At 41.5% G+C, this 26334-nt stretch overlaps 1 protein-coding gene across 1 annotated transcript in view; it reads left to right on the top strand.

Moving 5' to 3' along the window:
* Positions 1–25315, top strand: part of LOC129776001 (pair-rule protein odd-paired) — a 56333-nt gene extending 31018 nt beyond the window's left edge. Inside the window, exons 2-3 of the mRNA XM_055781353.1 lie at positions 23181–23350; positions 23572–25315. Coding sequence (XP_055637328.1) covers positions 23181–23350; positions 23572–24186 — 785 coding nt within the window. The 3' untranslated portion in view covers positions 24187–25315. The remainder of the gene's footprint in view (positions 1–23180; positions 23351–23571) is intronic.
* Positions 25316–26334: the final 1019 nt, after the last annotated feature.

The following is a 26334-nucleotide window of genomic DNA, read 5'->3' as shown; positions in this document are numbered from 1 at the left end:
CAGCCGAAGCACACACAATAAAACAGAAATATATTACAAATAAATAAAAATGAAACAAAAAAAAAATTACGCGAGAGAAGAAGAGAGAAAGGGGAATTCCCAGCGCAGTATGATAAAATGCTAGTGGAAGGCGCAAAGATCTGCAGCTTCTCAGCTGTGGAGTGCGGAGTGGAATTATGATTATCATCACCATCATCTTCGCCATGTCTTCCCAATTTTTTTGCCTCTCTCTTTCTTTTGTGGCGGCCGATTTTCGTTGTTGTGTTTTGTTGTGAGCCGCGAAATGGGAAAATTGCTGTGACAAGTACGCAGCCAACCGTTCGGTCAACGGTTGACAAAAGTCAAAGCATGGAGAGCGCGATACCAGGGCACGATTTTCCAATGAATATGCTCGAAAGGACCACAGAACCGAAAGACAATAGATCGAGATTGTTAATTTTTTTACACACATTCCGTCCATCGGTGTGCCATATGAACTTGTGCCCATTCTGCAGAGTGGAAGACAAACAGGTAAAAATATGACTTTTGCGGGTAGTCTTTTTCTGTTTCTCCCGCTGGAAACAAGATATTCTGAGGCCCCGATCTCCTTGCGAGGACAGAGGTCGTGAGTAGAGTCGTGCAATTTGATTTAAGGGAGTGTTATATATTTTTATTGATTTCAGTCGATTTCTCGGTTCAATTTCCACGAATCACACAGCAAACCAGCCCTGCTAGTGGCGGAAAGAAAATGTGGCACTTGGCCCGAGCATGACAATCCACGGGGTAGGAGTGAGAAAGGGTGGAGAGGGGAGGGTGAGGAGCTGTGCTATCCTCAGCTCACACGCGGACATAAATAATATCTCTTATGGAAATAAATTATTTATTTTACAATTAGATTTCCTCCACATAAGCCTTGGCACGCAAATTGTGTGCTCTCACTTCCATAGAGAGGAAGATACGAATTGACTCGCTCTCGGGCGCACTGTGTACGGAACAAGCTTCTGCCCCGGGGAAGATGGAGACAGGAACCGAACGGCTGTATTAAGATACATCTCGTTTAATGCAATATTCATAGCGCTGGCTGGTCTTTCCTGCCAACTAGTAACTTTACAAATAAATGGCAATTTTATTGCACTTTTATTTCTACATTTGTTTCAATCTGTTACCGTTGGCACGTTGACTGCTCGTCCCCTCGGGTAATTAATGGCCCGTGGAGCGCGCACGGTTGACAGTTTGGCTGCGTGCTCTCAAGCCCCTCAGATCGTGAGTGAGCTCTGGGGCATTTATTTATAGCAATTATGCTCGAATCAATAGTTGCCCCATATATCTCGTCGATGACGATCGTTTAGTTCCCGCAGACGATTATCTTGTTAAACATCCCGAGATCTTCGCTCGAACAACAAAAGCACTAATAGCATGCAATATGATACTTTTTCTCCCTCCGTGTGTGCGCCCTGAGTCCGGCTGGCTTCATTCAACGAACGAACCTGTCTCGCGCGCGCTTTGGCATCGATTCTACGCACACAAATAAGCCCGCTATCGACGCACAACGATCTAGATGTGCAAAGCTAAATAATTTAAGTCCATTAAAAGATACGTTTACATTCCTTCGTTCATCTCACGCCACAGAACCAGCGTTTGTCAACCTCCAAGTGCTTCCAGAGCTTGTCAGGACGGGGGAACTCTCCCAAAACAACAAATAAACAGTTCGACCACGATCGATCTGTGTTTGTTGCCGGTGAAAAATGTGAAATTTCACGTTCAATTTCTCCCGCTAATTGATCCCCGGCACCGGTGACAAATGGTTTACACATAAATCCGAGTGGTAAGATGTACAACGCGTGCCCCCGCTTGACTCCGACAGCATCAATTTATGTCAATTATCTCGCCCGCCCGCCCGCACGGATTCCCGATCGGTTCGGAGCATCTCGCGGTTTTGATGTAGGACTACGTCTTTCAACTCATATAAAGAAGGCGGCTCAAAAATGTGTAGTGCTTTATAGAAAAAAATCGATTCTTGTCCTTTGGAAGTAAAATCACGATCTACAAAGCACTGATCGCTCCACATTTTGATTATTGATTTTGAGTGCTATTTCTCGCAAATAAGAGACAACCAAGCCATGCGCGTCATACTGAGATGTGATCGACTTACTTCACGAAGATTTATGCTCGAATGGATGTCAGTGGGATAGCGTATCAAATTTTGTATTTTGTACGTTCATATATAAGATGACCAACGGTATGACACCGAACTATTCACAAAACACGATAACTTATGGAAGAGATATGCACCGATAAAATACAAGAGAAGCAAGTATCCTCGGAACCATGAACTTCGAATGTCATGTACCCAAAACTCACTTTTTTTAAAAGATTTTGCCTGTACAACACATTGCCCAATGAAGCAAAGACAGTAACAAGCCTTCGAATGTTCCGTAGTATTTGGAAAGACTTTTTGAAACATGATTTAGATATTTGACGCAGAATATAATCAATTTTAGTATGTTAGATGACAAAGTTTGTACGGATCTGTGTATTTTTTTATCTCTAGACTATAATGATGATGAAATGTTTTGACGTAGAACTACGTCTTTCATTAAGGGTGCCAAATCAGAAAACAGGTCACGTTTTTATGAAATAAAGTTAACGGTAATAACTATTTTTGCCGCGAACGGATTTTGGCGATTTACATACTAAACGAATCGGAAATTCCGTAAGATTTGTTTAATATGCTATACATTAGAATCCCCTGGTTTTTAAATGGTTAAAATTCATGAAAACTTTAAGCGTTTCCATTTTCCCATACAGTTGTTCTGTCCATTTGTGTGCTTTCCCGAACAGAGATGCCAATAACGAGCAACCTATCGACGACCAACGGAGGGGAAATCGTAGGATTTAAAGTCTCCGTGAACAAAGGAAAAGTAGAAGAATGAAGGGGAATACTTGCCTAGAGTATAAACAGTGGATCTCGCTGAGGCAAACTTTCATTCGGCATCGGACTGTTGAGCAATCCAGTTCACTTTGCTTTTGCTTCGATCTAAGATTGGATCCCACCAGTGGTAATCCAACTTGGATATCGTCGTTTGGTTTTTCTGTTCATTTTTCGCGTTATTCGTATCGTGTGTTTTTCTTTCCGCGTCATAAATTGGACGCTTCACGTAGTGTGTGATAAGCAAGAAGAAGAGGAAGGCAGGTTCGAGCCCTGCAAAAAACGAACGCATTGCCAGGGGCAATAAAATTTCGAGGGAAGCGTCATCTAATGATGCACGCGATGTTGGTGCAGTGAAAAGCGCTCGCACTGAACCGAGCCTTCGTGAGTGTGACACCGCATCGAACAACAGCGAAGTAGGCGATTTCGGCGCGTCGATCGAAAATGTAAACGCTGTTACCCAGACAGTAACCAAAATCAAGCTCCCCCCGCAGGTGGTGAAGGCGGTCGCTCTTGAAAAACTCATTAGCGAATTCGCATCGATGGGTGCTACAGCAGAGTACAAGCTGTGTGGCATAATTCAGTTTTTATCCAAGCAGTTAACATTGTCTGTTTTCCGTCATCATAAGGGTTCGTTGGTGCCTTTGAGAATGCATCAATTCATTAAACTGACGTTATGGCGAAGCAGGCGTTAATATTGTGCGCCAAAAAATAATTTGGGGAATACCAAGTATCTTGAATATCTTACTGGAATGTTATAAGTTATTTGGGTTCGCGTGCCAGTCGCAAAACTGCCTTCAACTAGGATTGCATTTGCACTAATATTGATCATAATGAAGTATTGCTACTGTTTTCGAGGTTGTTGTTAACAAAAAGAGTTTATTTCGCTTGTTTAGTTCAGTCAAGAAATCAAATGTTGTTCTGGAATTTTGTATGTGATTAGGTTTCGCTTGTCAGTAGCAAAACTTCCTCCACTAAGGGTGACAGCTGCGCTTCTCTCGAGCATGAGAAAGTAATGCTTTTTTTCGAGGCCAGTAATATTAAAAGGAGCGTATCTTTTGAGAATAGCGCAAAATGATGCGAAGTGTTTATATTCCTAGTAGTTTCAAGCCACCAATGTATGACTCTGTATGCATGCTATGGCGAACGCTTGTTTGGCGCTTGGTTTACATTGTACGAACGATGCCTAGAGGTGCAATTGCTTTGAGGCGATACTAAATAACATGTAGCATGATATTTGATACTTGCAAGTGTTGTCATTGTTGTTGTTTCCATGCGGTGCCAAAGATATATTGATGTAGTTATGAGATGTGGAATAATGGTGCTGAATAATGGAACAGGTATATAATCGACTGTAGCTTATGACAATTGCGAAAAAGACCACCGTTTTCAATGCATTGACATGAAATAAATTGCGACATGCGATCAGCTAGTGTATTGTTTTGCGAGGGCAAGAATGAATCATCAATCAATTATCGTCAACCATTTCAAACCATTTCAGAGATTATTCTACTAAGCAGTTGTTTCTAAAACTTCACAGGATTGTAGAATAATATCCGAAGGTATAAACAAGCGACTTATAAAAAATAACAGCGTAGTTCTACGTCAACAATGCGGTCGTATCTTGGACACAACCTCCTATAATTTGTTTTCAAATATGTTTGAATTTAGTGGTAGACTTTAATTGAAACAATACTTGTGAAAACATCGATAGTCTGAGCTTACGGGCTTCGACAAACTTGAGAAAGTTGAGATAGAACCTCAACAAAAGCGAAAAATAAAAGCATTATAATGGGTTTAAGGACACGTTTGTGTCCTATATTGAATGTAGGGCCTTAAGTATTGGTTGGAATTAGACTTAGATTTGCTCAGCTGTCTGGACTCGAAAACGATCGCATGTGTAGACCGTTGCCGGGGATCTGAGAAAGCAGGAGTTCCCTTCTAAATTCAAGGCTAATACGGACATAGGTATTGGGTTCAATTCCCGATCGGTCTAGGGTCCTCCCGGGTTGAAAATTGTCTCGACTTGCCAAGGAATAAATACGTTTAAATAATGGCTCAAGTCGTTCTTCGGATTAGTAACCTATGTCTGCGAGATAACAAGTCTGTCCATTCGATTCCATTTTTGTTTTTAAGAGGCTTCAAACATCTTCAGTTGATTCGCCTCTAGCCCTGAGAAGGGCCCTTGTGGAAAGAAACTCTACTCCATACTCCTCCTGCACCTGTTCCGAGAAAGACAATCCACTCCCGCTCGACGCTCGCCGGCAACGATGCTGCTTCGATAATCACCAAACGAGAAGTGATGAAATTTAATTCGCTCACTGGTTAGTGTGATGCCATAAAGGTAGGCTGACCAAACGTACTGTTTTGGACGAGACCAGATCGTATTATCAATCATTTTTCATCGTCTAGTCTTTTCATCAATTTGTACCGTATTTTGAGTACAAAGAAAAATACTTGTAATATTGTCTATTTGTACCACAATTTCTTAAACCATGGTTACTTCCATCAGAGATTAGTTGGTGGCCTTTCTAATATTTTTTGGCCTTCTTAAAAGAGATGATGTATTTGACACTAAAGTTGCTGTTGATTTTGATGACTTCATTAAAATTCTTCAACATAATAGGGAAGAAGTATTTTTGACTAGTGAGATGCAAAAGGTTCTTAAAAAATATACATGGTTGTGTGCAAGACAAAACCGCATGGAAACCTTATTTGGTATATTTTTTTATTGAATTTCACTGCGTAACCGAATTAGAGCTGTTCTCAGCTGTTAACAGAATTTATTTCCGGTTCCATCGAGAACTTCAAACATGTAATTTGTAGGATTTGTAGGATAGTTTTCAAGAATATTTTCCATTTGAGTACCGTCAAAAAAATTGCTTGGGAGGAACAGTTTTTCTCGACATAGAAGTGTAAAGTTTGCGAAAAATACATTTTTACTTTTTAAAAAAGCGAGTGCTCCGTCAAAATATTTTTGCTATAAAAAAGTGCTCCGTCGAAATAAAAATCTGAAAACTCCTGATGCGAACGAAACGAATTAAGGAATCGTAATGTATAACATACCAATTCTTAGAAAATTTCCAGTCCGATTGGTACGCAAATCATCAACATCCGATTGAAACAAAAATAGTTATATATACGTTAAGTTAAAGTTAAAAATTAAGTTAAAAATACGTTACTGCAAAACATAGCCCCACGTCAAAGTTGTTGATTCAAGATGATTCAAGTAAAATCGATGAAATAGTAAAATTTCAGATTATAGTTCTGTTTGTTTCCATAAATCATAATCTCCTTCGAAAAGTTGATTGAATTCACTCAATAAAATATTTCAAAAATATTATGTCTTTTTGCTTTTTTTTTGTCTTTTTTGTGTCCCGTAATAAATTATGATCAATGAAATAACTCGTCCCACTCAAACCTTTTCATCATCTTTATATTTCTATTAAAAAGATTCTAAACTTGGATGTAAGTTCAAAGTTTCGTAAAAGAGAGTGTGATATTGGAGAAACGAGATTATGAGCGTTAATTCCTCGTTGCCGGCTGAATGAAATGTTATGATAACCACTTTTTTCGAAAGATAAAATGTCTACTCGTTATAAAGCCTAGGTCGATTGATGCAAATAGCTCGAAAATTAACCAGCAAATGACTGAGCAACAAGTGCCTAAAATTAGACAATTTTCGCGATGCGGCCAATTTTCGTTTTTCAGTTTGTAATATTCTTCCCGTTCCCGATAGACGTAATCCTACGTCAAAAAGTGAATTCTACATTATGATCAGGGCTTGCCAATGTCGAAACAAAAAGATGAAAATATTTTTTTTTATTCTTCCTTTCTCTTGTGAGTATTATCTACTCACATAAAAACATCGATTGTTCAATTTCGTTCTTTCGGCTGTGGTTTTTTTTTATTTGAAAAAACAGGAAGTGGGTTATATCTATGGTATAACCGCAAGGGTGACGTAGGACTATCGTTGATTTAGAGATCATTTGTTTGAAGTTGAATCTGAATTCATTCTGAATGAATGAATATTTGGGGGACTTCGAAAACGAGAGCGTTACGTTGGAGGCACAAGGTTTTATGCATCCAATATTGGATACGGAAATATCCTACTGATGGGGAAGAATAATCTTCAGAAGCTATCCTGTTAATTGCGATTGATTGAAAAATCACAAAACCAAATGTATTTGGTCACAGTGTTACATGGATAGAAAACATTCAAATAAACTCTTTCCCATGAATGTATTTTTAAATTCCCAGAGGAACTGGCAGATTATTTTCAGTAACGATTAGATATTTCCACATTTTCCTCGATACTGGAAGCCCACCAGTGGTTAATACTAACTCGATAACCACCTGTTAATAGTACTTGATTGAAAAATATTTGGTCACAGTGTTACATGGATAGAAAACATTCAAATAAACTCTTTCACATGAATGTATTTTTAAATTCCCAGAGGAACTGGCAGATTATTTTCCAGAAATGATTAGATCTTTCTGGAACTTTCTCGATGCTGAATGGCATCCAAACGGAAAGAATTCCGCGCGTGTATGTGTGTGTAGCGTTGTCTTCCCGGGGAGTCGTTTGTGACATCACTCTCCTCCTGATGGATTCCCTTCTGGCCTAGGGTGCACAAACAGGCTCTTGGTGACACCGTTCATCCGCGCTTTCATGATAAACGAAGAACTCCACCACAACAGCGACAACATGCTCCAATCGCTGTTCAATTAGAACTGAGTGGATTTCCGAGCGGCGCTCGCTTATATACAGATTGGTGATTTCAATAGCCTGTTTTGAAAGCAATTTTAAGACTATTGAAACAAGTTTTTGGATCACAAAGTAACAAGTATAGAACGCGTAGACATTTTATCTTTCGAATGAAGTGTTTATCATACCATTTCGTTCAGTTGTTTAGGAGCTATTAACGCTCAAAATCTCGGTCTCCGGCGTAACGCTTTCGTTTTCGAAACTTTGATTTTACACCCCGGTATAGAAATGAAAGACGTAGTCCTACGTCAAAAAAAAAACGCTGTCTCTTGAAGATTCAAACTGCTCGATTTTTTGACGTAGGACTACGTCTTTCATTTCTATACCGGGGTGTAAAATCAAAGTTTCGAAAACGAAAGCGTTACGCCGGAGACCGAGATTTTGAGCGTTAATAGCTCCTAAACAACTGAACGAAATGGTATGATAAACACTTCATTCGAAAGATAAAATGTCTACGCGTTCTATACTTGTTACTTTGTGATCCAAAAACTTGTTTCAATAGTCTTAAAATTGCTTTCAAAACAGGCTATTGAAATCACCAATCTGTATATAAGCGAGCGCCGCTCGGAAATCCACTCAGTTCTAATTGAACAGCGATTGGAGCATGTTGTCGCTGTTGTGGTGGAGTTCTTCGTTTATCATGAAAGCGCGGATGAACGGTGTCACCAAGAGCCTGTTTGTGCACCCTAGGCCAGAAGGGAATCCATCAGGAGGAGAGTGATGTCACAAACGACTCCCCGGGAAGACAACGCTACACACACATACACGCGCGGAATTCTTTCCGTTTGGATGCCATTCAGCATCGAGAAAGTTCCAGAAAGATCTAATCATTTCTGGAAAATAATCTGCCAGTTCCTCTGGGAATTTAAAAATACATTCATGTGAAAGAGTTTATTTGAATGTTTTCTATCCATGTAACACTGTGACCAAATATTTTTCAATCAAGTACTATTAACAGGTGGTTATCGAGTTAGTATTAACCACTGGTGGGCTTCCAGTATCGAGGAAAATGTGGAAATATCTAATCGTTACTGAAAATAATCTGCCAGTTCCTCTGGGAATTTAAAAATACATTCATGGGAAAGAGTTTATTTGAATGTTTTCTATCCATGTAACACTGTGACCAAATACATTTGGTTTTGTGATTTTTCAATCAATCGCAATTAACAGGATAGCTTCTGAAGATTATTCTTCCCCATCAGTAGGATATTTCCGTATCCAATATTGGATGCATAAAACCTTGTGCCTCCAACGTAACGCTCTCGTTTTCGAAGTCCCCCAAATATTCATTCATTCAGAATGAATTCAGATTCAACTTCAAACAAATGATCTCTAAATCAACGATAGTCCTACGTCACCCTTGCGGTTATACCATAGATATAACCCACTTCCTGTTTTTTTTCATTTGAATGGGTTATAAGTCAGTTTCAGTTTCGCATGTGAAAGGATGATCGTTGCTTTCAAATGAAAGTTTCAATCGATTGAGTTTCTCCCTACTAGATTTTCTCGGACTGTCTTTCCAAAAAAAAGTGGAATTAACTCTTTATAAGGCCATGGAAACTACCCAGCAAACATTAAATCGTAAAACTTTTACACATGCTAGGTCGCATATGAATTCGTATCAAATTACAATAGTAAAAAATATTAATCGAAGGATGCTTCATGTGTATCCGAAAGCATACAAAATGCAAAAACACGATTCTCTATGCAATTGATGGATTATGTCGTATATCGGTATAATGATCATCGAAGTATCGAGATATGCAGTATTTCACACGCACATTCTATATTCAACTATATTGCCACCCCCAAAAAACATTTTTTTCGCCGCACTTGGAATATTATTTCAATATTTTGGTCAACTGAAGACTTCTAAATTTATCCGCCAATATTCCAATTTGTTTAGGACTGCTAAAATGTACGCTTTTATTTTGGAAGTCATTTTTATGTAGAAAAACCGCGATTTTAGAGTGTCGACAAAATATACTGTTTAAATTTGTTGAAAATACAGCAAGTTGATACATTTTTTACTGTAAGCGTTCTTTTTTAGGATCTACTGTGTAAGATCATGCAGTTTGCAGTCGATAAAATAAATGGTGTATTTGATGAAAAATTCAAATGTTAATTTTTTTTGTATGTCTTATTTTTGGCTGCACTAGAAATATTTTTTTTGATTTTTGCATAACCCAAAGGGCAATAAAGTGAGCTTACAAGGCAACGGCGAACAGTGTTTTTGAGGTTAACGGGCACTGGCAACTATATTGCTATAAATTTTTCTCAATAGTTTATTTTTCATCAAAGGTAAATAAGTGTTTTTTTTCTCATATGAGGATTATGTTCTCTGAAGTTTGAGTCGATAGCTCGACTAGTTTCCACGGACTTATAAAGGGTTGAAAGATGCATATGAGGGTATATTAGTCTTACAACCAGCGCCGGCAACTGATTACGCCTGCTGGCATACTATACATCCTTTCACATCGTCATTTTCATTACTTTTATTGAATACGGTTCTATCTCAAACGAAATGTTCATTCAGATATAAGACATTTTTATTCGATGGAAGATACTTTCATTTTCATTTGACGATTTGATAACTTCGCTCCAGTGTTCAGAATGAAACAAATAAACGTGTGAAGCGAAACAAGACTGTTCAGAGATGAAGTATTCTTTTTATTGAACGTGAAGCATTATTTCAAAATCAGGACATGTCCCGCTGAGTCAGGTCCATCTTGCGGTTAAATCACAGATATAACGAACTTCACGGGATGGAAAACACCTCGGGCCGAGTTTGTCCGAGCTCGCTGGTGTGACTCACGGTTGGGAACACGGTGATGGTGACACCCGGACAAATACCATGCGCATGTATCTTTCGCTAATCAGCAAATCGGACGCAGCCATGATTAATTGCTGCGTACGTGCGTGTGTGCGTGTAAGAGACCGCAGGGTCACCCGCTTTCCGAAGGGGTGATCCATTAGTGTTGTTGCTACGATCGAGAAAATGGGACCCTAGAAGATTGCTGGCTGAGATAACTGCTTAATTAGTTTTATATTCGCTTCCAAAGCGGCTCACGCGGATTTGGCAACCTCTAGGCTGCTGGGCCATAATATTCAAATCCCAGCCCAATCACACTTGTGGACGCTTGGACGTGGCATGCAGCGATCGACGAGAGAAAAAAAAAGCCAAATATTTCATCTCGATTTTTTTTCCTCTCGTTTTGGTGTCTTGTTGTCGGACACGACGCGCGTTCAGCAGAATTCCAGAGGTACACAACAACACGGCATAATACACAAACCACCAATATCTCGTTTCAAGGTACATGTGCTTCGTTTTGTTTACGATTTTTTTTTGTTTTGTTCTCCGCTGTCTGTTTTCTTTGTGGGATTGTTCCTTCTGTGCTGTTCTGGTCGTGTCTTTTTGTCTGTGAGGATCTCGTTCCATCTGCCCCATTGTTTAAAGGTATTTGAAAAATCTTCATCAATATCATACCCGGTGTCTTTGGCTTGCCTTCCTCTCGCAGCCCACCTCAATCACCATGATCACCACGGGACCTGAGCTGAGGCTGAGTTCTGCTCTGCAGTTCGCTGGAATTGAGAAATCATTAATCATACATCGTCGTCATACAAGTGGAGGCTCGCTTACTCACACACAGCCCAAGGTCCCAGGGTGAAGCCAGAAAAATAGCTTTAATTCGGTAATTAATATTTGACCCGTAAACTGTACGGGTCCGGGGCATACCACCCACTTCTGACAGGCGTAAAATTCGTGGAACCGTAGCCCCGACACTGTCGATCTCCGGTGCTGAATTAGACCAGATTTGGAGGGGGCGATAAGGATGGAATGTTAATCGCGCCAGAGGTGCTCAATCGGGCATTTCAATGCCAGCAAACATTTTGGTGTAAATCTCGCACGATCTAACCCGCACGGACCGAGTGCTGGCGCTGGCAGAGAAATCGATCCGAATGCGATGGAGGAACCATTGCCGTTGTGCCGTAATTGAAAATCTGGATCAGTTTATTCTCCGACAACAGGTATTATAGCGGGCACGAACCCGCACGTGTGTTTCTGGCAGCAGCAGTGACTTCTGGCAAACCCGGCAAAGCTCCCCTTGACAGCTAAATCCTCCCCGTGTGCCAGGGATTGGGAGTTGCTCTAAACGTACAATTTATATACACCGAGCGTATTTTCCTTCCCAATACACCCACACTCACACATAAGTGAACGCAGGGCTATGTTCGAATGCGATGATCGCACGGTGCTCTGCGTGGAGTGTAATAATAGAACCATCATCATTCGCATCATCATCATCATCACTTGCGTGTCCTTGCCCAGAAAGAGGACGACGACAGCGATGACGACGACGATGATGATTATTATGTTGTTGTGCGTTGGCAGCGGCGGTGGTGAAAGGGCGCAAAACCGCCCCCTGAAAGTGAATGTTATCTGCTGGTGACGTACGCTTGGAACTTCCCCTCTCGCAGGAACATAAAAAATACACGAGACGATGAAAGGGACTGGGTTTGATGTAACAATATTGCCTTTTCTAAATAATCTCTCCCTCTCGCTCGTGGCGAATGGCGCGCAGAGGACATTTGTGGCTGCGTGCTTTAAGCTTTTACTGTGCCCTATTAAAGTTGATAGCCCAATTCATTATCAAGATCAAGTGAAACGGAGCCTTTGTCTGAGGTTCTTTGTTGCTGAGGTTGGGCGCAACGAGACGACAGTCATATAATTCATTTGCTGTGGTACTAAGACGCTCCCTTCGGGGAGCCATCGTTGACAAAGCGTCTATTAAAAACGAATCTTCTGCTGAACGGCTCGTGAAACACCTGACAAACTTTGCCTTTTCTTCGTGGAGAACTGTCTCTGCCCTGTGCCGTAAGTGGCGCTATTCGAGCTCCAATTCCTGTTCCCCCACATTCACTCTCACACGCACACATCCAGTCACCGGCTGGAAGCTGAGCCTTAAATGAGTGAGAATCTTGGGTGATTTAAATCATGTTTTATGAGTCGAGCGCGTTCGGTTCCCGTGGTCTCCCGAAAATATTTATAGCACCTTTATGACTCGTGCGTCGTTATAATATAATAACATTTCGGAACGCATTTGGTCGCCGCTGATTTATGGGGTTCCCCAGCCCCCAGACCCGTTTGGGCTCCAGGGCCCCACGAGACATGGCGCGTGATGAGAACGAGAGAAATTAAAAAATCTACAAGCTCGTAAATCATCGCCACGATGTACACGGAACGTAAACAAAGATCCGAAGGGTTTTCCGCTTACACCCCCTTTTTTTCCCCTTCCCATCAGCGGGGCGGAATTATTATCACCTGGAGATTTGCAAGACTGGGTGTTTCCGGAAAATTGATTACATGAGCTGTCCTCGCGAGCGCGTCAATTGCGTTCGATCCCAATTCCCCCCAGAAAATGAAGCCCTCCTCTCCGTCCCAATCATTTGTAATAATTAAAGCACCCTCATTAATTAGTCCCTTATCTATTGCTGCCCATCGCGCCGGCGATGGCACCGAAGCCACTCCAGAGCTCCGGAGAATCTCATATCTCTTCCACAGATGATGGCCCCGAGTGAAAGCGATAAAATGCTTGTTGACGCCACACGTACCCCAACCGAGGAGAAAAAAAACCCAACGCGATCAGAAAGAGGAAAACAAATGTGCGATTAGTGGAGAAGATGAATCCCATCAAATTAAGATCGAGATTACGCGCTATGCGCAACCACCGCCGAGCCATTGGGAAGCATAACCATCGAACGTTTTCGAGCCCCGGTTGGATCGATGTGGCGTCTAATATTCAAATGAGCGCCAACCCAGGCCCCCATAAGACAACGGCCGCGGAAAAACGATTAATTATTTCGTCTTTACAGCCGCGATGCTCTGGCTCTGGCTCCGGTTAGCGGGAGCATCGTTTTTCAGCCTGGCCCCAGGATGAGAGGCCAACGATTCGATTGAAATAAATTATTTGACTTTATTTCGGTTTTGCGTTCTTGCCCCGCTGCTCGGGCCAGAATTTCCCCCTCACGAAAAAAAGGGGGTATGATTTAATTAAAATTATTCAAATTTATCGATCATTGCGCGCACGGCCTTCCCTCCGGCGACGGCGATTTATTTCAATAAGCAAGATCAATATGTCATCCGGTAATCCTTTTTTTCGTCGTTCTCGGTCGTCAACGGTGACCCGACGGCGGCGTCGTCGGCAGCAGCCAGAAGACGGGAGACAAGACCTTTCGGCTAGATCCGTCCGAACCGTCGGCGTTTTCTGCACGGGTGAAATGTCGGGAAATGTTCCTGCGTAGAGAGAAAAAAAAAACCCCTAAGTGATTCACAGACCACCGTCGATTGCGTCGAGCTTCGTGGATGCGAGAGGGTGCGAACCAACACAAACACAGATACACAAAAACCAGGGGATCATTTATTTTCCCTCCTCACTTGAATATATTGTTGTTTGTGGGTGAAGGAAAATCTGGTTTTGAATACATAATAAACGGTTCTACTCCTGGTCGATCTCCCTTCGGGGCTGGGGTTGGCTGGAACGGTGGCATGAATGTCTTACGTCGGTTATAGCCTAAAACTCTGTGTCTGATTATGGGAGATACCCAGAACTGGCCCAGTTTAGAGCAAGGTTTTTTTAAAGAGCGATAGCTACGCTAGACGGTATCCTTATTCTAAAATATTTGGTCTATATTTAAGCAGGACACCTGTCTGGGAGGTCGAGCTTTTGCTTGAGCTTGAGCTTGGGTAGACTGCACAATTCGTAGTTGCTCTCTGTGATTGACCTGAACCAACCAAATTGCACCAAGAACACACAGAATGACGCTTGGGACTAGCAAATCGTTCTCGTTGTGTAATTTTCGGTGATTCGAGCTTTGAATGGTCAAAACGACGCCGACCACGTCCTTACAGTCACCAGGGGAAGGGAAGGAATGTTAGTATGATATTCGCCGCCCGAAAGCCAGAAGGGTCGCCTCTATAGCGTGGTTCCCTGGCGTTTATCATGGAAGGGATAGTTGTTAGTGGAAATTGTTAAGAAAAATCAGGATTCACTGCGGTAAGTGATGTGATTCTAAAAACGTGGACTCTCAACTATTCGGCAAAATGAGATTTGAAGAAAATATACATTCTTATCGGACGGTTCATGCATTGCGTTAACTGGAAGGTCGAGCTTCTGCTGCGAAAAAATACGAATTCGCGTTGCTTCGACAATAGCCTCGTCCCACATCAGAAAGTTGGAACAAGACAATCAAGATGGGTGCAACAAGATATACAAAATTTCGCTCAGCTTCATGTCGATGGAACGGTGTAAGCAGCATTCAAGCTTGCTGCAGGATAATAAATAATGTTCCAAATTCCTATTTATACGCTACTGAATTTTCTGATATTGAATTGTATCGAAAATTTGCTCATTCTAAAACAAGCATAATTGGTTGCTATTTGATATCCGCGAGAGAGCACACATGCAATATTTTTATTAGCGACATTGATGTCATCATGATCCAGATAGAGCTTATTGTTATAACAGTTCGACCATTTCAATTGAATGCTTTCATTTCAAGTACGCATGGAAAATTCATTGAATAATTATCGAACGATGAAACTAAATATTCAAATTTAAATTAAAAGTAACGATTCTCGCGGATAAAATGAACTCGTCAGCTCACGTGCATGAAGCGAAATATGTGAATTTCCGAGATAAATACTCTTTAAGATAAAAATTAGGACTGATAATTGAAAAAAATCTATTAAAATAAATATCCTCCTTAATTAGAATTTTCTATTTCTACATTTTCGGTTAGCTTCTAACATCAAAAACGTTAACGACCCCTAAACTTAAAGTAACTTACTTGTAAATAACTTGCTCCATTCAATTACACTGTATAGTGTTTAAAAAGTGCTTTCTAACGCAATCTTTCTTTCTATACAAAAAAATAAAAGAAGTAGATACAGCCGCATTTTTACGTATTCTGGCTAAATTTCAGCTGAATCGGTCGTCAAGATCCAGAGATAAATGTTCCGATTTTTAGAGGGCACTTACAGCCACAATTAGGAAACAATATTTTAGTCTCTATTTTTTTTTCCAAATGTATCTGCAAACATTCGCTAAACACAATGCAATAGATTCGCGTAATTAAATGAATCTAAAATTTCATAATAGATCGTAAAGATCGTGAAAAGCATATTTCTGCGTAACTCGAGAACGGAGCCAAATTTGGCATATGGAGGTTTCAGGGGACAAAAAATGTTTCTATTGTGGTACGACACTCCTCCCCCGTCTCTAAGGGGGGATGTCATACAAATGAAACTCAACTTTCTGCATAACTCGAGAACTAATCAAGCAAACGGAATCAAATTTGTCATGTGGAGGTTTTACGATACGTTTACGTTTCAATGATGTTTCAATACACTTGAGGGAGTGAAAAAAAAGGGGGGGGGGGTTGGTTGGTCCTAACTCGAGAACGCATGGAACCAAATTCGGAATGTGATGGTTTTAAGGGGCAATAAATGTTTCTATGATGATTCGCCACTCCTTCCCGTACAAATACTGCCATGAAATACGAATTTTTGCCTATCCCGAGAACTAATGCAAGCAAAGGGGTAAGCGCAAAACTCGAAGAAAGAGTCGTCCGATTTGAGATGTCATCATTTTGTTATATTTTCTGTACCAAACATGTGTATTCCGTGTAATGGAGAAACATGTTATTTGCAAGTGATTGAAAAATCTAGAACGAAAATTGTGTCTGAAAATGAAATATTACAATGACGAGTTTTGGTAGAAGTACTAGGAAATTTAAAGTAAAAGGAAATGGTAAAGGATCAATTACAAGAACAATTGGACCCATGAACGTTTGCTTAGCAAGAAAACGTGAACGTTTGCTTAGGTATTGATAACAAAAAAAAACCATTTAGGGCGGAACGAAGTTTCCCGGTTCAGCTAGTAATTTATATTTGAAAGGTTTTTTTTAAAATTTGGAACTATCTCTGTATCTACTGATTAGATAGAGAGTAATTTACCTCGCAAGCGCGAATATTGCCACCAGACGGTGACACTTTTTGGCAAACTTGGATTGTTCTTGCTTGCGAATCTCCTCCGGAACGCTGAATTTGTCCTCTGCGGAGAAGAACAACAGGCCCGGCAGCTGACGAAAGTCCGCTTTGACGTAGGTTTCGTCGTCCATTACCAGGCAATGCGGCTTCGTCAGCATTTCGGTGTACAGCTTCCGGACTCGCGTCTTCCCCACAATGTTTTCCCTTTCGTCGCGGTTAGGAGCCTTCTGAACCTTGTATGTACGCAGGCTCTCCCGCTGCTTGGTCCGCTGGACGAATGAACTTGACAAATTCAGCTTATTGGCGACATCCCGGACCGAACTTCTCGGATCACGTCTAAACTGCTTAACAACGCGCTTGTGATCTGTTTCACTGACGCTCCGTCATTTTTGCCGTTCTTCACCTTCCGGTCGATGGTTAGGTTCTCGAAGTATCGTTTTAGTACTCTGCTGACCGTGGATTGGACGATTCCCAGCATCTTACCGATGTCTCGATGTGACAACTCCGGATTCTCGAAATGAGTGCGCAGGATTAATTCACGACGCTCTTTTTCGTTCGACGACATTTTTCCAAATTTACGAAAAATTGACAGTGAAGCATGGCCAACGTGATCTATACACTCTTATCTGATTATAAGCGAAAGCTGAAGATATAATTCCCAAAAATTAAATTTCTACAGCGTTTTGTCCGTGATGTAATCCGTAATCCGAGTAGAGGAAAACAGTTGAAAGGTTGTGTCCAAGACATGATCGCATAGTTGACGTAGCATTACGACACAATATTTGTTGCACGATGTTATTTAATATCTTCTTTTAACAAAATATGCCGCAGTCGCAGACGATCACGTGTTTAGGAAAGGCCATGCGGTCTACACAAATGTATGGGAAATCAGGAGCAATCATTTCAGACCTTTTTTTACATTTTTCCCCCCCATTTTGTTCATTTATTTAGGCTCATTTGCATTTAGGCCCCTTTAAGACACCCAAAACCAAATTTCTGTATCTGTTCGTTCCAAAAAAAACTGCTGTTATGTCCACGTAGTGCACGTTCGTCCACGTTCACGTCCACGTTTAATTCGATTCGATCGTATTGCAGAATGCAAAATTGGGCTCCGTTCAAAGAATTCTGATTAGATCAAATCCTAGAATAAGTGTGTGAATGTCTACGAAGACTATGTGTTTTCAAAACTAGCAGTGCTTATTCCACCTGTTCGAAATTCAGAGATCACTCCATTTCAATGGTTGCGATTGAAAATATCTGAATGAAGTGTCATACATTTTTCGGGACAATATATAATCATGTGCTATTAATCTTATTATAAGGTTTACACGAAAAGTAATTGCCGTTTTTTTCATTACAAATAAAATACTTTTTTTTATCACAGAATGAACGCAGAAAGATCTCTCAAGATCTCACTACGAACTTTTTTTTTTACATTGTGTAGATTTCAAAAATAAAGTTAGTGCTCCCGTGGCCGAGTGGTTAGCGTCATAACTAACATGCCGGGTGTTCGGGTTCGATTCCCGTTCTGGTCGGGGGAATTTTTCGTCAAAGAAATTTCCTCCGACTTGCACTGTGATCACGCGTATTCTAGAGCTTGCCACTCAAGAATGCATTGCAAGGCGTGTCATTTGGCATAGAAATCTCAACTAAGTACTAATAAAAAATGACGCAAGTAATACTACGTTGAGACGGCGAAGTTCCTCTAGGAACGTTAGTGCCATTGAAGAAGAAGAAGAAGAATATTTCAAAAATATCGGGAAGAAATAAAAAATCGTTCCGTTCTTTCAAAGATCTTGTGAATTAACACAATCTTGCCAACTAATTCAATAGCAAATCCAGTTAGCCTGATCAACGTTTCGTAGGACCTTTCTATACAGAGATATTGTTGTTTGAATGGAAAAAATCCCTTCGTCTTTGATGACTAATTGTTCAATAGATAATGATCGCATCGCAAATCGAAAGGCAAGTCGATACAAAAAATTGGAATATTTTTTGCGTCAATGTTAAAAATTATCCTTGTACAGAATTTATTGGCTTGCAGATCGCCAAATAAAGCTTCCGGATGAGTATCCGACATCGTTTCCCCAAGGAAACTATCCAACGGAATCATTAGCTACAGGCCATTGCAAATGCTGAACATATTTGCATCAATATTGACTCCAATGCGTGAACCCTGAGCGCGAGCCTAGCTTTACGCTGTATACGCTCAATTTGTGTTGGTTGGGATAGGATTGCCAGAGCCCTGGTCAAACACCCTGACAAATTATGTATCAACAAAGAGTGAAGAACTTGATCTGTCGGTTTATATTTTGTTGCACGTCGCTTGATGGTAATGTTGATGGCCATCACAGTAGCTCGAATATATGCAGTGACAGTGACAACTTTCAACCCTATTTGATTGAGAACATAAAAATATCATCGAATAAAATGCTTTTCAAATTAAGCAAATAAGAATCAAACTTCGGACACTAAATCAAATTTCGGACAAATTGAATCCAAATTTCGGACACTTTATTTTGTAATTTGTTGGACAAAAATTACATTACATTTGATTATATTTTATAGTCAACTGCGAAACGCTTACCAAGCAATCACAGTAAACTGTTAACGATGATGAGAACTGATGAGACACGGGAGAAATTTAAATATTTATGAACGGGTAAATTCTACGTGTTCACGCTGAGGAAACGTCAAACACAAACGATAATGAGTAGTGTTGTAAGATTTCTGCCGATTATGTTATAATTCAAATGTAGTTCTCATGTGAAATGATAGTGAAACCAAGGGATTACTCTAAAGAGGCAATTGTGATAATAATTTGATAGTTACATCATCAGTGCATTAAGCATTTCAAGATATTAGAACAAAGTGTCCGAAATATGATGTTGTCCGAAATATGATTCAGAACGGTATACTGCTTTCACTATCTATTGGTATCTACAAAACAGAGAGCTTCAACAAGAGGATACGAGAACATTGTTAATAAATACATCTGAACACTACTGTCTCGCCTAGAAAGTAGATAGCGAACCACATGTAAGTTCCAGTAAGATGCAAGATGTATAAATCGTCAAATAACATCGTGTATAAAAATAGCCTTCTTAGATCGCATACTCCTTGGCTTCATTCGTGTTAGCCAGTGTGCCCAGTTTCCATTCAAAATACTGTAATCCGAGTAGAGGAAAACAGTTGAAAGGTTGTGTCCAAGACATGATCGCATAGTTGACGTAGCATTACGACACAATATTTGTTGCACGATGTTATTTAATATCTTCTTTTAACAAAATATGCCGCAGTCGCAGACGATCACGTGTTTAGGAAAGGCCATGCGGTCTACACAAATGAATGGGAAATCAGGAGCAATCATTTCAGACCTTTTTTTACATTTACCCCCCCCCCCCCCCCATTTTGTTCATTTATTTAGGCTCATTTGCATTTAGGCTGTAACAGAGCCGGGTTTTAATCGTGTACATGTTACATGTTTAGGTTTCTATAAATTGCAAATTACACAGTGGCCATTTAGGCGTAAGAGTACCCTTTCTGTTCATTCATTGTTCAGCAGATTGGACCGCGGAAACAGTTGATATTGATCATTGTTGGGTTATTAATAATACAACAGCCCGATGTTTCTTGCAGAGCAAAGCAGTTGTATGGATGAATCGATCTTCATTCGTCCGTAGATCGATCTCCATCGCTGATGATTGTTGCGTGGACGTAGTTGTTCTATTATTCTATTCTATGAGATGGTCAATTGAGGGCCCTGAGTTTTGAACTCACGATCGATCGCTTAGTAAGCAAACGCGCAACCAATGTGGCTACGAAGAACCCCCTTTTTTAACATATTGACTGGTTAATTAAAATTAACTATTCATATTGCAATAGATCGCTACGGATTGTCCAAATCTACTGGTGCCGAAATCTTGTGAATCTAACAAGAAATGTCTGGGCAATAAGCGCTCAAAATTAGACAATGTTTGTGACGCGACGGATATTTAATTTCAATTTGTTCCCTCTACATGTTCCCGAAAGACGTAATCCAAGAATAACAAGGAGATATACTTTTATAAGAATTCAATATTTTTTTCTTAGGCTTAGCTGGATGTCGACAGATATATCAGTTTATGGCTTGCATAGGTACACACTAACATAACACTGAAAAAAATGAAAATATTGAAGGACAATTGGTATACAAATGAATATCTATTCAATTCTGCAATTGCTAGATGAAGCTTCTGTAAATTCGCCTCATTCTGCCCCTCGAGTGGAGTGAGAAAACAAATTGCTTTATTCTGGAAGCCACCTTACTCTTTCGCTCATATTTTACAGTTGAGGACACGACTTCAAGTCTCATCTAATGTCTAAGTCACCTCATTCGCCTTTGGGAATATTATGACATCTCGCGTTATTTGCCGATATGAATGTGGGGGGAAATCTTCATTACTACCACATCCTTAAAGGTCACTGGTAAACAACGTGCGAGGACTAGAGTCTTGTTTGCGCTCCTACGCGGTTATGTCAATCGGAACACATCCACACGGATTCGGTCCTTTTCGCGAAAGAAAGCATCCCGCGTGGACAACCGCCACTTTTGCACGAGCACGCATCCGCTCGGAATCCCCCTTTGTGGTGGTGGTGGGCTACTGGCGGCCGACTGGTGTGAGCCTGTGGAGGCGGAGTCGTACTACAGCGCAACACACGAGAGGACGACTGCTGTTGGTGACGCGCCAGTCAACAGCTCGCCCCGTCTCTGGTACGGGGGGGTGACGAAGTAGCAGGAAAGGAAGCAGGCTTTAATAAAACGGTTTGTGGATGATATATAATCATAATGTTTAGATTTCGGCACCGGTTTCGGTGTGGGGAGGGGAGTGTGACAATGGGATAAACAGCCGAACGAGAGGGGGCGAAGAAAATAAAGTGATCATTTGAGAGCGCTTTATTGAGTGTAAAATCCGCTTTTAGCATAAGTGTGCGCATCGGTGCGGAAGCGAGCGGAGGGTTTGATGCGAAACTTTCAGGATTGTCCCCACGAGAAGCCCATAAGAAGGATCAATCGGGTTCGTGCGTGAGATCAGTTTAGGGGATGCTCTTGCTCCCATCGTCCAAAACCAAACGCTCGACAGAGCGCGCTTGTCAAGTAATTTGAAAATTATTTATTACCTTAATCGTCTTCCTTTTTTCCACCACCGCCGCCGCCGCCGGTATCCTCCTTGGACGCGGTTTACCTCCTCTGTGCGCTGGCAGCGCGAGTAAAAATCGTAAATTTACGATCGAACGCGATCCGACCGAAAGGATCCCGAAACCGAGAGTCGCACTTTACGAGCCTTGAAATAATTTATTTTGGGAAAAAATATCATCCGGGTGGACCCCGGACGAATAATGCCTATTTGGTTCGCCCAGTCATCGAACCGAGCGGGAGAAAACCAGATTGGGCAAACATATTAAATTGATCATTTATTATATCGAACCATTTTTTTCTCCCTTCGATCGCTTTCGTTACTCCTTTTGTCTCGCTGCTCGTTGCATTTGGAAGGCTGGAATTGAGGAAAAGTTGATTTTTATTTTGATTTCTCGCTTTGTTACGGCTTACGGGGTTCGGTTCGGCCCATCGGAATGCTGGGAGGGAATCCTTTCGCTTCCCATGGGACAGTTTGTGTGGATGCAGCACAAGGTGGAAAAGGGACACGCACTTCTACGAACGATTATTACCATATTTTATATCCTCCTGCTAATAGAGCTAATATTCCAGGTTGAGAGTGGGTTGAAAGACATAAATCTTACGCCTCCATTTACTTTGGAGTAGTTAAAAACAGGAACAAAAAAAAACTACTCACTCAGCTGCTCAAAAAAAATCACTCAAAAACATCACAGCACACCCTTTTTGTGAGTATTTCTTTTTCTCGATACAGCTATCGAGGGACACGGTGATAACCTCCCGCCAGGGAGGGTTTTGACCTTCGAAAGAGATCCTTCCAAAACGGCAAAAAGTCAGCATGGAGAGAGAAACACCCAAAGAACACATAACAGTTAAACGCCATAAACCATAATTCAAATATTTGCAATTTCGAAAGTTCCATTCCGGCAAGGTCAGCCAGCCAGGAGCAGCACGGGGGCCCGAAGGACGAGGTGCCATAAATTCTCTAGCGTGCCTCCCGTGGAACGTGTGTCCCGGAAAGAATCCTAAAAATGTACTGGTATTCCTTCTTCGAGGGTTTCGCTTCCTCCGCTGCTTCGGACCTTCGGCTTTGGGTATGATTTATGGCTGCTTCGCAGAAACAGCAAACACAATTTGAATGAGCCACACGTTTTTTTGTTTTGCGAGGGACGGGAAAACTGAGAAGTAGAGCGGGGGAGGCCAGCGGATCGGACCGATTGCGTACTCTTGAGACTAGCATAGATCACGCGTCCGCAGTATGCAATTTCTCACCAGGTTTTTCTTCTTTCTCTTCTTGCAGGTGAAAAGCCGTTCAAGTGTGAGCATGAAGGATGCGATAGACGATTTGCTAATTCATCAGATAGAAAGAAACATTCACACGTCCATACATCTGATAAGCCGTATAACTGTCGTGTTAATGGTTGTGATAAATCTTACACTCATCCATCATCGCTGAGGAAACATATGAAGGTAGGTTTTTTTTCCCCTCTCATCATCGTTCGTTTCATTATTTCCTCTGCACGTGAAAATAAATTGTTTGTCAAGATTGAACGTGGCGATACGCATAAAACGAGAAAGTGAGATGATTTTCAACTCTGCTCTCGGCTGTTGTGCGCTATTCAGCTGTACGCAATCCAATCGGTCAGCAGTTCTGTATTGTAATCGTTATTCATCTTCTTCGTTCTCGACAGGTCCACGGAAGTTTGGGAGAGAAGTCACCATCGCACAACTACGACAGCGAGGGCGAGGAGTCCAGCTCGGATAGCATCATAACGGGAGGCACTCAGACACCGCCGTCGATCAGCCGTCTTCACGATAGTCACAACTCGAGCAAACACAGCAGTGAATCGATCAACAATAACAACAACAACAGCAGCAGCACCAGCAACAACAACACAAAATCTCCCTCCTCCAGTCATTTGCTGTCGCCCGTCGGAGCCTCTTCGACGCCATCCTCGACGAACAGCGCCCTCTCACACCTGAGCCAAAACCAGCATCACAATTTGCACCACTCGCACCACCAGCACTCCCACCATCACCACCTGCAGAACCACCCGAGCAGTTTAGCGCCACCCCAACTCCAGCTGACTCCGGCCTCATCCGTATCTCCTCAGGCTAGCGCGACGGCTTCATCGATGCTGGTTGGCCACCATAACCATCCGCTGCTGTACCACCATCCGCAGCACCATCCTAACGATTGGTACGCCCCAACGCCTCCATCCGGACCGGACACAATGAATCACCTGAACCACTTCAGCCACCATCATCACCATTTGGTGCATCACGGGCCCACGACGGCCTATTGAGAACAACTGTTGCTCGATGAGCTCTGTTTCAACTACTGAAACAGTGATGGCGCTGCTGTGAAGCCCACTAAACCCGCTTTAATATCACCACGCATGTATTTGTTCCATCCACACTCACACCCACAAACGTAAGAATCTCATCTCTACTTCTAAATGGAAATACGTAACCCTAAAGCAAACCAAAAAACCACTCTAGATTGTAAAGGAGAAAGTTCGTGGGAAATAATAGAAATCGGATGAAAAAATCTACCATTTTGTGCCTGCTTGAACGCTCACACAACAACTGCAACAGAAGAAAAAACACACAAACACAACTGAAACAAACCGATCGGTTCTAGTAGGCGCTGCGAAGCAACAAATCGCTGTCAAAAAAAATTCCTCTGTAAATATGAAAACCACAATCGAAAAACAAAACCAACAAAAATCTGTGTGATATGAATTTTCCCGCTGAAGTGAAAAAAAAAGATAGAAGGAAACCAATAACAAATGCGCGACAAATTTCGCTTACTTTTTTTTTCTCGTGTACATAAACTAGCGAATCAAAGAATGATTTTTTCATCGTTTCTTAATTGTGTATAAATTAGGTATACCTATAAATATAATTCGAAGCATGCGCGCGCGTCGAGCAGACAATTGGTTGGCAATGATAAGGCTTAGGACACCGAACCAAAAAAAAAAAAAAAATAAAACGCACGCAAGCGCACTTTTCATCGATGTTTGTAAAAAAGAAAAAAAAACGTAAACAAAGTAACACACAGTTCCGCGGAGAACTCGCGAAACTTGCAGTCCAAACAAAATTCCACACGGAAAACCCCCCTTTTTCGGTGGCTTCGTTCTTTGTTCTGCTGACGCAATTCTTACCGTTTTATTCCTAGGAACATATAGATGCGTAAGGTTGAAAGTTTAATATATTGTATATGCAAAAAAGTTTAGCGAACAATTAGTCTAAGGCGAGATACGCTCCCTATTTCAAAGCAAGGTAAATTATATACTTAAAATTTAAACGAAAGGTAGCTATTATATAAATATATTTAAAATATATTCAATATACCCGGGGGGTGCGAGGATTCCCGCTCCCGACCGACCCCTCGTGCGGAGTTGTTTAGAGCTAATAAACAATAAAAATTAAAGAAAGCAAAAAACAAACGTGTTAATGATTGCAAGACAAAAATGTCTGTTGAGAAATAACTATCCCCCGCCCACCCTCTCAAAGGAGGGGGGGGAGACGGTGCGCGGGGCGAACACCAATTAGTGGGAGCTAAACCTGAATCATCCGGCGACGCGCTGATTGACCGTAAACTATCGGGAAATGGCAGAACGCGAATAATCTGCCGCAGATGGGAAATTAAATCAGTCCCCGGCACTTATTAAATGGTACACACAGAACCCGGGAGACACCTTTTTCTCAATGAAAGCGTTGTCGTCGCCGTCGTTTTCGCTGGAGTCGTCATTGTGAGGGAACTGGGTTGGGGGGGGGGGGGGTGGTGTGGGGAAAAGAACAAGAACTGGTTATGACAAGTATAATTTTCATAAATAATATTTTGCTATTCGCATTTATGCTAATGTTCCCGGGAAGCCGGGTTAGCGTAGCGTGTTCTCGCCAGCCAGGTAACGCAAGTGTCAACGGTGTGGATGCGAGATGCGAGAAATGAGATAGCAATCGTGTCTTCAAGCAAGCAAGCAAGGCAAAAGGAGCATTGATTTGTCTGTGAGCAGCACCGACTCGGCTGCCATTCAGAGCTGAGAATGCGCCGAGCGCCGAATCGAAAAAGGAAACTTCATTTGAATGATGGCAGAAATTATAGGAAATCGTTTGTGGCGGACAAATTGAATGGCAATTGGAATGGACGAAAGGAGATTGAGAAATCGCTTGCAGAGGCCCAGCGTCAGAGTTGCAAGCGCATTGTCTGCCCGTGTCGGTGTCATTCCGAACGGACCACGATCATATTAATTATAAGGCCAACTTGTGCTCACATTTGCGTGCTTTCGCAATTAATTTGCTCCTCTGTCGCGAGTTGTACCAGGTATGGGAATGCATTGGAAGACACATGGATAACAAAGTATCAAAATAAATTAAACGCGATGCACAGTTAGTCGAAAAAGTATTCGCACGCAATGAAACAATTAATGAGGTCCTCGTGTAACACG

This window comes from Toxorhynchites rutilus, chromosome 3, assembly GCF_029784135.1.
Source record: "Toxorhynchites rutilus septentrionalis strain SRP chromosome 3, ASM2978413v1, whole genome shotgun sequence".
In the NCBI taxonomy this organism is placed as follows: domain Eukaryota; kingdom Metazoa; phylum Arthropoda; class Insecta; order Diptera; family Culicidae; genus Toxorhynchites; species Toxorhynchites rutilus.
This window is presented reverse-complemented; position numbering and strand designations above follow the sequence as displayed.